At 30.7% G+C, this 12002-nt stretch overlaps 1 protein-coding gene across 1 annotated transcript in view; it reads right to left on the reverse strand.

Moving 5' to 3' along the window:
* Positions 1-12002, reverse strand: part of LOC148612760 (ETS translocation variant 1-like) — a 50310-nt gene that overhangs the window by 3948 nt on the left and 34360 nt on the right. Inside the window, exons 7-9 of the mRNA XM_088594476.1 lie at positions 8938-9158; positions 8508-8609; positions 148-347 (exon numbers count right to left, since the gene is read on the reverse strand). Coding sequence (XP_088450602.1) covers positions 148-347; positions 8508-8609; positions 8938-9158 — 523 coding nt within the window. The remainder of the gene's footprint in view (positions 1-147; positions 348-8507; positions 8610-8937; positions 9159-12002) is intronic.

Genomic DNA, 12002 nt, shown 5'->3' on the forward strand with positions numbered 1-12002 from the left:
ATGAGAAATAACAAATATGAATGTCCTTTCAACAAGATATACAATCTACCCAAATTCTTTTCATTTCCTGAAAAAAAACTTTTGAATAATTGTAGGACATGCTGACAGACAGACAAACAAACCATTACATCCATCTATTTTATTTACCTCTTCTGGTTCAATCAACTTGAATTCCAATCCACGTCCTGTCCATGCTATAAAGGATGAGTTAGCTGGATCATCCAGTAAGGCCACAAGAAACTGCCACAGCTGTAGTGAACCGCGTCTTTGATAGGTCGGGTGGGGTCCATCTCTATGGTAACGGTCAAAGTAAAAATCTCTGTAGAATTCTGCTTTCATATCAAGTCCTACAATAAAACAACAATAATTTATAGTAAAAAAAGAAATAGACAAGCACAAAGGGACATAACTTTACAGTCATCAACTAATTAAAAAGGCCATAACTCCAATGTCTTCAACATGAACCATGAGGTGCAACTTCCTTATTTTTATATTTTCACAAAAATTGACAGATCTTACACAACTATATGTTGGTGGAATTCATTTCATTTAAATATACAAACTAATATTTCAAAAACAAATGTTTCATGACCTTGAATTTTTTTAATGCAATCTCCAAAAAACAAATGTTTCAAGACCTTAAAATTCTTTAATCCAATCTCCATTGACAAATGTGCAGATATAGATCCAAATGGTTATCTAAATTTGCCTCAATCATACTCTACACTAGTACAAAATGGTAGGGGAAAACTGCATGTTGGAAAAGGGACAGCTCCAAAATCAAAAATAGGCTGTGATTTCTGTTCTGGTATTTCTAGCTCTACCTATTCTTAGAGCAGAAAAGGTAAGGCAGTTATGATTAAGACTCTGTTTAATTTCACTGATAGCTCAGCTTCTAACAGGAGGAAATTAAAAACCTTTGAGTTTACAAGTAGCTGACACAAAATAGCACTAGTTTCATTTGTCTTTCCAACATAATTTTATACATTTTCAGGTTCATCAACACGGACTCTATCTTAAACTTATAAATCTTGTTAGAGTAACACCTTTTTTCTGTTTTGGTTTCTATATTCAACTTTCATAACCTGTAAACACCCTGTTTGAAAATCTGGCGAAGACAATGAAGTAAATGAACACTTTACCCCCCAAAAAACTATCAAGCTACAAACAAAAATATCAAATTTAAATTACTACAACCATAATTTTAAGACAGAACCCCTTAATTAAGACAAAAGAAAAGCAGTATTGTGTTACTGAATAAAACACATTGATACGCTCCTGAAATTTTAACGTTTTTTTTTTTTTTCAGAATTTCAAATGATGTGGATTAACATGCTAATAAATAAACCCATTCGTATCTCATTTTCAAAGCATGTTCGAAGAATGACTTCAGATAATGCTAATTATCCAGTGCATGGTTACAAAGAGCTTAATTAGTCCAATACTCTGTTCAGAGTCGAATTTCTAGGATTTTATGACAGTCCTCACTAAAGATGGAGCATCAAAATGATGATTAGATTGTGTTGTTTCTATTTTCATTTCAATGGTTTCAAATGATTGGACTAACGACAAATATCAACTTGAAACAAGTAATCAAACGCACCCTAAATCATCATTGGAAGCCATCGTTGTTCGGTATCAGTTTTTATTGTCAAAGAGTAAGCTTTAATCATTTATTATTATCTTTAACATGGTCATTCTTGCCATCATAGGCTTCCGTAATAGTTGTGAATTCAATAAAGAGAGTAGTGGACAAAAACTGATTGTACCATATTATATTAGGCTGAAACCTTATCAATGCAAAGCAATCATATTTAGACGAACATAATCTTGTATAATATGCCATATTACTTATTTGTTGATAAATAAAAGGAAAAAGGTTGTTGATTCAATAGTGCTTAATCAGCAAAAAAAATCTGTCTTTTTGTATTTCCAGGACAATGGAAAATGAATGGACACGGAGAAATGTAACACAACCTAGATCCAAAATAATAAATACTTTCAAGAAACACCAAAAGGTCGTCATTAAGTTTAAACAACTAAGCTCTGAAAGGCATGACAATCCAGGAAAGCAGAACTAAATGTCTATTTTTCAAAATCATAATAATTTGTTTGGTAAACATCAAATTAAAAAAAAGGTAAGGAATATTAAGTCAGACTTATATGAAATAATGTATATATATACTACAGAATTATGATATAAAAATAACTTATATCTACTCAAAAATAGGGTGAAGATAAGACCAAGCTTGAACTTACATATGGTTCCTATCATTAAGATTATTTAAGATACAAAGATTATAATAGTACATTTTTTTTTTGTACCAAAAATAAAGAATTACAATTTTTTTTAACAATTTCTATGAACAGAATATATATTTTATTATTATTATTTGAGCCATTAGTTCATAGTTCACAATCATATCTTTAAAGGCTTGAATTAAACTCAAATCATTGAAAATACAACATTTGCTAATAAAGCCAAATTACTTTAGAAATTGAACAATTTCTCATTTAATATTCATAACAGCTTGACAAAATTATCAACAAGGTTATTGAATAAAAAGAAAAAAATATTTTATTTAACATCCATGAAATTTAACATCTCTACTCAATTAGCTATTAAACTGTGTTGGGCCTAATAAGTCAACAACTATTTCCTAATAAATACTGATTTGATCAACAATGAAATTAACTTCAAATCAAAGACCACTACCCTTGGGAGATTCGATGTTTGTCCTCTGCATTTTTAAATACGATTTTCCACACTTCATGATGCTCAATTAATAACAAAGTTGATCCCATGCCCTAATGAAATAAGAAATATTGAATATGTTCTCCGCAGGGAGTGTGCTTGTTAAATCTGACAAATAGGGTCGAGGATACAAGAACTGAATGCTAAATGTATTGTTTCTGTCAATATAGCGCTGAACTGCTCTTGATAGTCAACAAACGTTGATTTTTATCAGTGTTATGTTTTTGATATAAAAAATACGAGGAATAATATTTAATAATGTGTCAGTCTTTAGATATGACCTTTTAACTCATAACCTTGAAATTCATACAATATACTAAACCAAACCCCTTTGGACTAGAATTTTTTCAGTTTAGACAGGTGTTTGGTTCACCATGGTTTGAAAAACTTTAGTACATTTAAATTGATATAAGGGACTTAAATATTTGTCTGATTGTTTTTGTAAATTGTACTTTGTGCTGATGTGACCGCTGATTTACCGATTATGACAATAGCATGCAAATGCTTTTTAATTACCAATGCCGTAATAGAAGAGGGAAGTTTAGCATGATGTAAACCTAGACTTAACCAACCATTTTTTTGAAATGCCAGTACCAAGTCTCCTATAGAAGACTGTGTAAAAGGGGAGAATCACATGCTCTGTTTTAAAGGTTCAAAAGTTGATAGGTATGGATTAATAATCAAAAGGTGGGTGTTTGCTTACAAAATATGAATAAATAATAAAAAAAAAATATCAAAATGCATCTATTGTTTCAATATTACACTAGATAACTGGACTTAGGCACAATTTAACCCACTTAGCTTTGTTTTTAATTTTGGCTTGGAAAGTCTTACTGATCTAAAAAAAATCATGAAGTGTTAAACATAGATATAAATTCCACTAAAAAGTATAAAAAAAACCCTCAGATCATTTATATATACATCATGTATTATATCAATTCACAGACAGAAATGAACACTGTTATACCATGATATATCAATCAAAAGTTTGTGCATTCAACTACTTAAAACTTGCTTTGGAGTATTTTATTCCTTCTAAAAAAAATCTCTAAAATTACATTTGAGATTAAGGAGGTAGTCCTAGGGTAAGGGATACAACACTTACAAATCATTGGAACATTTGTATTCACCATTTTACATTAATCTTGTATAAGCATCAAAATAACTTGGACTTATTTCATTCTGTTTCAAGGGAAAACTTGAACGGCTTTGGTGAAATTGAATAAGATACCAACATATCACTGATTTCAAGAGTTATGTCCCTTACCCTAGGTCTACCTCCTTAAAGAAACTTTTGAGGTATCATAAACTTTTGTGGTACAGACAAAATATTTTCATCAGCATATTCAGATTTTAAAAAATTCCACAAGAGAAAAATTGAAATTACGCAATATTTTGTTGACATTGTTTATGTTTTGGATGCTATTGGCCTGTAATGCATATCAGTATTAATGAATATAATTTATGATTTTTTTTCTGATCGGAAATGTTATGAATGTTGTCAACCAGCAGCCTCTATTGTGGAGTATTGTGTCTTTTGTTTCAATAATTACCTCGTTTCATATAATTAAAGAAAATTTAGTTTTAAGCTCGGAGACAAATGTAAGAATTATAGGTGTATTAGAAAAGCATTTATTTTGTGTATTCAAGTAAAATTCAACCATTACGAAAATAACGACCATTTTCAGAGAATAGAAATTCAAATTCCAGTGATTTAGAATATATGATTTTGTCAAAATTATACAAAATGATGGTCATTATATTGCAAATGTTCAATCCTGAACAGAATAGTGGTCTAATTTAAGAAAATGAACAATGGTTACCATTTTCGCGGTGAAAACACCGATAGCATTAATAAGACTATTAACTCTGATAATCAAAAATTAATTACGCCAGCTAACACAATGTTATTACAATCGAATACAAAAGGCTGAAAGTACAGCGGAAGTTTCTTTGATCCACAACGATACTAGTGATTCAATAGCTAAAATGGCTATCAATCCAAGATCGCCAAAGAATAAAAGACGCAGACGATCGGGAAATATTAGAAAGTAATTGGACTGATGCAGTTCAAATCAATTAGGTTTTATTGACATTTTTATCAATGACCAGGTGAAATAAATACAGTTCTCCACAGTTCTTTTACAGCCCAAATCGATCAAGTTGTCGCAAATTCATTTCACAATCTTAAATGCAGGTATTGGGTGCAGATATTAGTTGTCATTTTACACTTGGATCAATCTAGGTTCAATATCATGAAGACAATATGCAGATATTGGAATCAAGTATAAATTTTATCGCTGAATAAGTACAGGACCACCTAAGAATTATGCAGAGGGTGAAAACTAAGTCCATATCATACCTGTTACCCTTTGGAACAGTTCTGGTAAGAGATTCTCCTCCATTGACACTGTCTCATTTGGGAGATTTTTAAGTAAAAGTAGGTTTTTGATGTAAAAATTCAATTTTTTAGAACTTTTCACAGAAAATATAGTAATTTTAGCCAAAAACCTCATACAAAGCTTACATGTGTATGTGGAAGATTCTATAAATTTTTCATTGATTTTATAGGTCTTCCCTCCCCTATTAAGCAAGGTTTAACAGGTATGCTAAGTCCATATATTTTTAGGACCAATAAAAGAATTAAAGGAAGTTTGGAGAGTAGAGGAAAAATTGACTTAAATGTATTTATTGATAGCAAAAATATGGTTGGGAAATATCTTTTCAGGAGAATTAAACTACACTGCATAGACTTATTTCTGCAATTTCCTAACCTAAGTGTGGCAAAATGTGGAAAAAAACTATAGAGTTCATGTGTGAGTTAAAAATAAAAATTAAAATAGAAATTTAACTCAAACTTTAACTCAAACTCTACCTGGTACTCATAATTGGTATAAGCTAAGTTATAAAAATAATTTGAAATACATGCACAATAAACTCACTTAAAGTTCAACTTAAACTCAAATATCAACTCAAAAATCAAAATCCACCTTGAACTCTTAACTCAAACTTTTGAGTTGTATTCAACTAAATCTAAAACTTAATGTTTTGCCTGTAGGTGTGTTGTAAGTCATTTACAAAAGTTCTAAATCTGATTCATTGTTTTTCTGCCTTTAACATTATTCAAAAAATGATAAAAATAATTATCAATGGCACTTCTTTTATAACTATATTTCATTTAGTAAATAATAACTCAGCTATCTTTCATAATGATATAAAAATGCCTTATATTCAATTATTTCTAACTCAGAAAATAATTATAATAAGTTGACATTAATAAATCAACAGTAAACTAGAAAAAAACTTCATAACCATATTTAAAAATGAATAACAACTTTCAATAGGAAGTCTGCCGATAAACAATAGAGCTTTTTATTGGACAACAACATCCTCAATGATAGACGGAACATGGGAGAAAATTACACAACATGTTCTAGAGATAAATTGTAGCTGTATCAGATAAAAACAGTTTGCCTATCATAAAAATAATCTGAACGAATATGGAAAATAATTATAAACTTTGTACATCATTTTTCTGTGCTCCACCGATGACATTTTCATTATCGTCAGAAAAATTATCACTAATTCTTTGTCAATAAAGCTTTATTCAAACACGAAAAGATAAAGTAAAGGCTGACAAAAATCAGCTGATCATAGTTGTAACATTTTATGCATTATTCATGAAATATTGTTTGCCAAAAATAGAAACACTGACATGTATAAATGGGGAAGGGTATATGATGCAATAGTTTATCCTCTTTGAATTGCGATAAAAGAAAAAAAATGCGTTCAAAAGAATTTTTCCAAGGTTTTATACTGAGTAGAATACTTAGGCAAAATTATAAAAAAAGATGTGTGGTTTGTTTAACACTACACAACCTTTCTCAGTTAAAATTCATGTACCCTAATGTTTTTTTTTTTCTTGTGTTTTTTGTCATTTTCATTAGAAATAGAATGAATTAAGTCCAAGTTACCTTGATGCTTACATGAGATTGATGTAAAATGGTGAATACAAACATTCCAATGATTTGTTCAGGTTTAGTCCCTTAAATAAGTCCCTTTATCTCAGTTTCAGCATATTTTCAACCTGTGTAAACCAAACAGCTGCCTTAAGAAAACAATATCATCAATCAACCAGGTATTTGGTTAGAACAGGTTTTACAGTTCATGATAACTATATCTCGATTATCCCATTAGAGAAATGCTATAGTTGATATTAACAGTTATAGAGAGTCATGTTTTGATAATATTACTTTTGGAGTTTTCTTCAGATGTATTTACCATCAGTTTGCCTAATCATGCACTGTCACCTTTAATAAGAAAATATCTATGGTCAAACCTGTTTTTAAAGAGCAAAATCAATGTCTCATAAGACAGGTGGTCATTATATACAGGATGATTTCAACAAAAAACCACTACACAAGCATATTTTTATCATAATCTTTTATTGTAGGTAATTGCAAAATACAGGTGGTCTGTAAGACTGGTTTGCCTACTTTAGAAACTTAATCCTTTTAAATCTCATTAAATTATAGCATTTAATGTAATATGAACCTGTACCATGCGATTCTAAGAAATTGTATTTTTCTACATGTACATCTACCCCAATGTACTATAATACATGTATATGCACAATGATAGAGCTCCAGTTGAAAACCTCTTCAGTTTATGACCATCTATTTCATTGACAAATAGATAATCCAAAAAGCAAGATGAAACCTCTCAAAAAAACTCAGCTGACCTCTGACTATCTGATAATACCCATTTGCAACGAGATGTCAACAATTCTAGCACATCAATAGCTTCCAAGATTTTTTCATCAAATGGGATTTAGGTCTCATTATTCTTAAAAGATCAACTAAAAATTCTTCTAGTGGTCAACTTAATTACAAATTGGATTTATGTACAGGGATGCCGAAGAGTTTTTGATCCCAAACGTAGAAGATGGTGTTAATTCTAATTGAATTTGATCAGCCAAGACTTTTCGCTGGGGAGTTAATTAGACTTGATTTTTCTGCTAGGGATGCCTATGATTAGGAAACTATTACTAGATAAAGTCTCCTGACTCTGCTTAAATAAGACATCTAACTGGATCTTGATTATGTTTTATTTTATTCTTATTTAAATTAGCTAATCAAACACCCTTTTTGTCAAGAGCAATGTTTGTTAGTGATGCGAGTGGCATACAAATTCAAAGAGATGCATTTATTTCGAGCCGTGGGGATAGAAAAACTCTACATGAATACAATCTCCAATAAAATAGCAAGAAATAATCTGATTAAAGAAATCTTGCAATATCTTTAAGGCTAAATAGCACCCAATAGAAAAAAATACAAGCACCTTGGGCTCCAATGATCAAATCTTAAAAAGATTCAATGTAACAAGTGCAGAAAATTCAGATTGCAGACAAAATGCAGCCATTAGACCCATCTACATTTTATGTATTTTCAAGCCTTCTAAACCAGCCTAATAAAATCTTGTTTTTTCTTGAAATAATTAATGCTACTTTTTTTAAAACTAGAAAAAAGAATTTATATCCCAGAATTAATATTAACACAAGAAGCCAGTTTTTAATGGTACCGCCTGCATCAATTAATTGAAAAGACTTTCTATAAATGTGATTTACAGTGGAAATCACCTATTTAAGCAAAAAAATCAAAACACCAAAAAAAAAAGCATTTCTGTGGATACTCTCAAAACAGTTACAGTAACAGTTTCTACAATGCAGGCTTCTGAACACAGTGGTACTCACCCTCAAATCCCCTATGCTTTTCTCTGATTCTGTCAAGATATGAAGATTCTGGAGATTCATGACAGAAAAATCTCATTGCATTGTCATATGGGCATGGAAATCCTACAATAAATGGAAGAATAGAATAAAATAAAACATGAAGTCACATAAGTTGACATGCTTAGTATACCACGACTCACATATGGCAATTTCAAGAAAAAGCTGGAAGCCTCTAACAACAACCAAAATCTCTAACATATTAAGCCCAATATATATAAAGTAACATACCAAAAACTGAATTTGATCCATTTATAGAGAGTAGAGATACCCCCCACAAAATACCAGTAAGTATAAATGAATAGAAAGACAGGCAGATTGACAAAGTGATTTGTTGAGTAAAGTTATGAAACATTTGGAATACAAGTAACACTGCATGTATAATATATCATACCATTGTCAAAAGTAAATTCCCTTGGCTCCTGCTTGATTCCCGTTGGCTGAGATGAAGGCAATTGTGAATACCCATGATTCCTAGTAATGTCATAGCTTCGATCATAAAATTCTTGTTTGAAAAGATGGTGAGCATATGTTGTTGACATTAAGCGGCAATAATTGCTCGGTGTATCAGGTGTGATATAACCTTTCTGTGGGGCAGAGTTTGGTCTTGGAATTCTGCAAGAAAAGTCATAGAGTAATTCAGAAAATGTTTGTTTTGTATTATATTTCTTTATAGCTTCCATGAAAATAACTCCTAAACTTATTCATATGCATCCTATCTGTAAAAAAATTAAAAAGATGAAAATAGTTTTATTGAATGAAAACCAAACATAAAAATTTCTATTTCACATTTGTGTTAATACAAATGTCTTTATATAATAAATAACATATAGCTAAGAAGGTGATAGAGCAGTTTGTTACCCTCAAGAAAATCATTGTCGCCCAGAGGTGTAGCCGAGTTTGACAATGTATTTTCAAGGGATAAAAAACTGTTTAATCAACATCTCAGCTATTTGTATTTTACTTTATTATATGGAATGTTCCATTTTCAAAAGAGGGAAATAGATTAAAAAAAGAACTATCAACTTCGGTGACATGTGATAGAGCAGATTATCACTCTCATATTTAACCAATCAAAATACAGCAAACTGACATGAAGCACTGGTATATTGAAGAGTTTGTTATATGACAGTAAAAAAACTCTACACATTGACTTACCCCCAAATAGTTAGAGTGGGGAAACGCTCTCAGACCCACGTTGGGTAAGAGTTTGTTATATGACAGTAAAAAACTCTACACGTTGACTTACCCCCAAATAGTTAGAGTGGGGAAATGCTCTCAGACCCATGTTGGGTCTGGGAGTAGGCCAGAGCATCAACACAGCAGCACTGCTGCTAGTTAGACATACTCTGACTGAGTTCTTCGGCTAGGCTCTGCTACCTTCTACTACTAACTGGCATCTACTAACACAATCCCTGTAAGGGGTGGTCGTGCGAGATCCGTAAGGATAGTCAAGACCGTAAAAACCCCCATCATCATGACAGTCAAAAGACTCTCTCATGAAAATTATAAATAAAAATTATAATCTTTGAGTGTCTATAAACTCTGATAAGATTTGGTGCATAATTTTATCATTGTTTAATTTATTTGATAGAAAATGTCCTGAAATGTTCATATTTTTTTTAAGTCTTAAAACGACTGCCAGTAGATAAGATTTCAAAAATACACTCTAAATGGATTTTCTTTGAAATGCTATTGTTCACCTCTCATCAAATGTTTCAAAACTTTAAAGTTCTAAATGTGTTTGAAGTAAAGATAATAAAGAATTAATTTCATGCTTTGTTAAGTTAGAAGTTTTGAGTAAAAAATAGTATCATATAGTTTCATTTATTTTCAACCGTCATACCAAAATCCTACAGAAAATTTCAGCATCTTTAAATGATAGAGTAAATTAGAAAAAAATTAGTTATAAAAGCATTGATTAAAAACATAAAGGTCTTAGACGTCCATTAAAAAACAATTTATCACCTTATGGTGATGAAAACAATCGATGTTTAACATTAAATAATATTTGGGTAATAAATTATCCTTAATGACTTAAAAAACTACACCTAATAATTTAGAAAGTTGTTTCAAAGTTTTTTCCATTAAGTTTTATTTTGTCGCCATAAGCTTGTAGCCATTAAGAAAGTTGCTACTTATTAACGATGAACAAACATGCAATGTCCACATTCGTTTCTCGACAAGTAAACCAGGTATGACAAATTCAAGATGAGATATGACATCCTTTAACCAATGTGACATCAAATTTATATCTGAAACTGACAATCCTTCATTGATGTGTTGCCATGACAACAAAAAGCATAACTTGACAACGAAAATGATAAAAGGTAAATTGCATGTTGAGTGTCAAAATGATGTCCCAATTTAAAATCTTCAAACACAATATGACTTTATTGATCAAAGATGCGACAAGGGTTTCATTGAATAGAAGATTACAGACATTTTCTTCTTCATTAAAAGTTTCGATCATGTGTTGACAACAATTAAGAACTCAGCAACATCTTCAGAAGAATTGAGTCTGCTTTCTCATCACAACATTACAGTATTATATACAAAATGAGTTTGTTACAGCAAATATTTGAAAATGTAATGTAAAAATCAAGTAAAAGATCATTGTTGATCAAAAGCATTTTTTTCGTTCCTATGACCTGCGGTAAATTTATTATATTGTTAGAAAATACATTTTAAGAGTCTTGATAGTAAAATAAGCTGTGTTGGTCAATTCAAGAATGAGAAAATGACTAACATCAGAATACTATAAACAATGAAATTTTTCATGGATTTTTTGGGGGGCTATTTTGGCAGTAAGAGCTGTTAAACTGTTCTTTTCTTTGAAGAACATAATATAATTTGGAGGAAAATTGCAAATTTAAAACTGTCTGAAATACAGCAAGAAATCTCACAGTTTACACTACTTGTTTAGCATGTCCCTCCCTGTATAATTTTGTTACCATTTTGAAATTTCAGGACTTTTTGATAATTTTATTACAGTAAGTAAAGAGTCATTATCAAAGTGCATAATCTTGATGGTTTGATTGATAGATTGATAGTGATTTAAAGTCCACTGGCCATTATTTCATATATTGCAGAACAAGAATGTTGCTTTGCACTACATTGAAACTCTGAGCCAAATTTTTAAGGTACTAACTCACAAAGCAGAAAATTATAACACTTGCACTTGAAGTGAAATATCAACAAACAGACATACAGGCAGGAAATCTTAATACATACATCAGAGGGCATTATAAAACATCCCCTGGTAACAAACCCTCATCATTGTGTATTACACAAACAACGGACAAAAAAAAATGCTTTAAACTAGACACCAATTAACCTAGGATCTGTAAAAGAAATATGAGTAAGGTCATGATAAAATAGCGGCACTACAAAGATGCTGTGACGTGTAATTTATCATAACATATAATACATAAAATTTTCAAAATAAAACACTTAGCC

This window comes from Perna viridis, chromosome 7 (genome assembly GCF_037379345.1).
Source record: "Perna viridis isolate PV_CMFRI_1.1 ecotype Kerala chromosome 7, ASM3737934v1, whole genome shotgun sequence".
In the NCBI taxonomy this organism is placed as follows: Eukaryota; Metazoa; Mollusca; class Bivalvia; order Mytilida; family Mytilidae; genus Perna; species Perna viridis.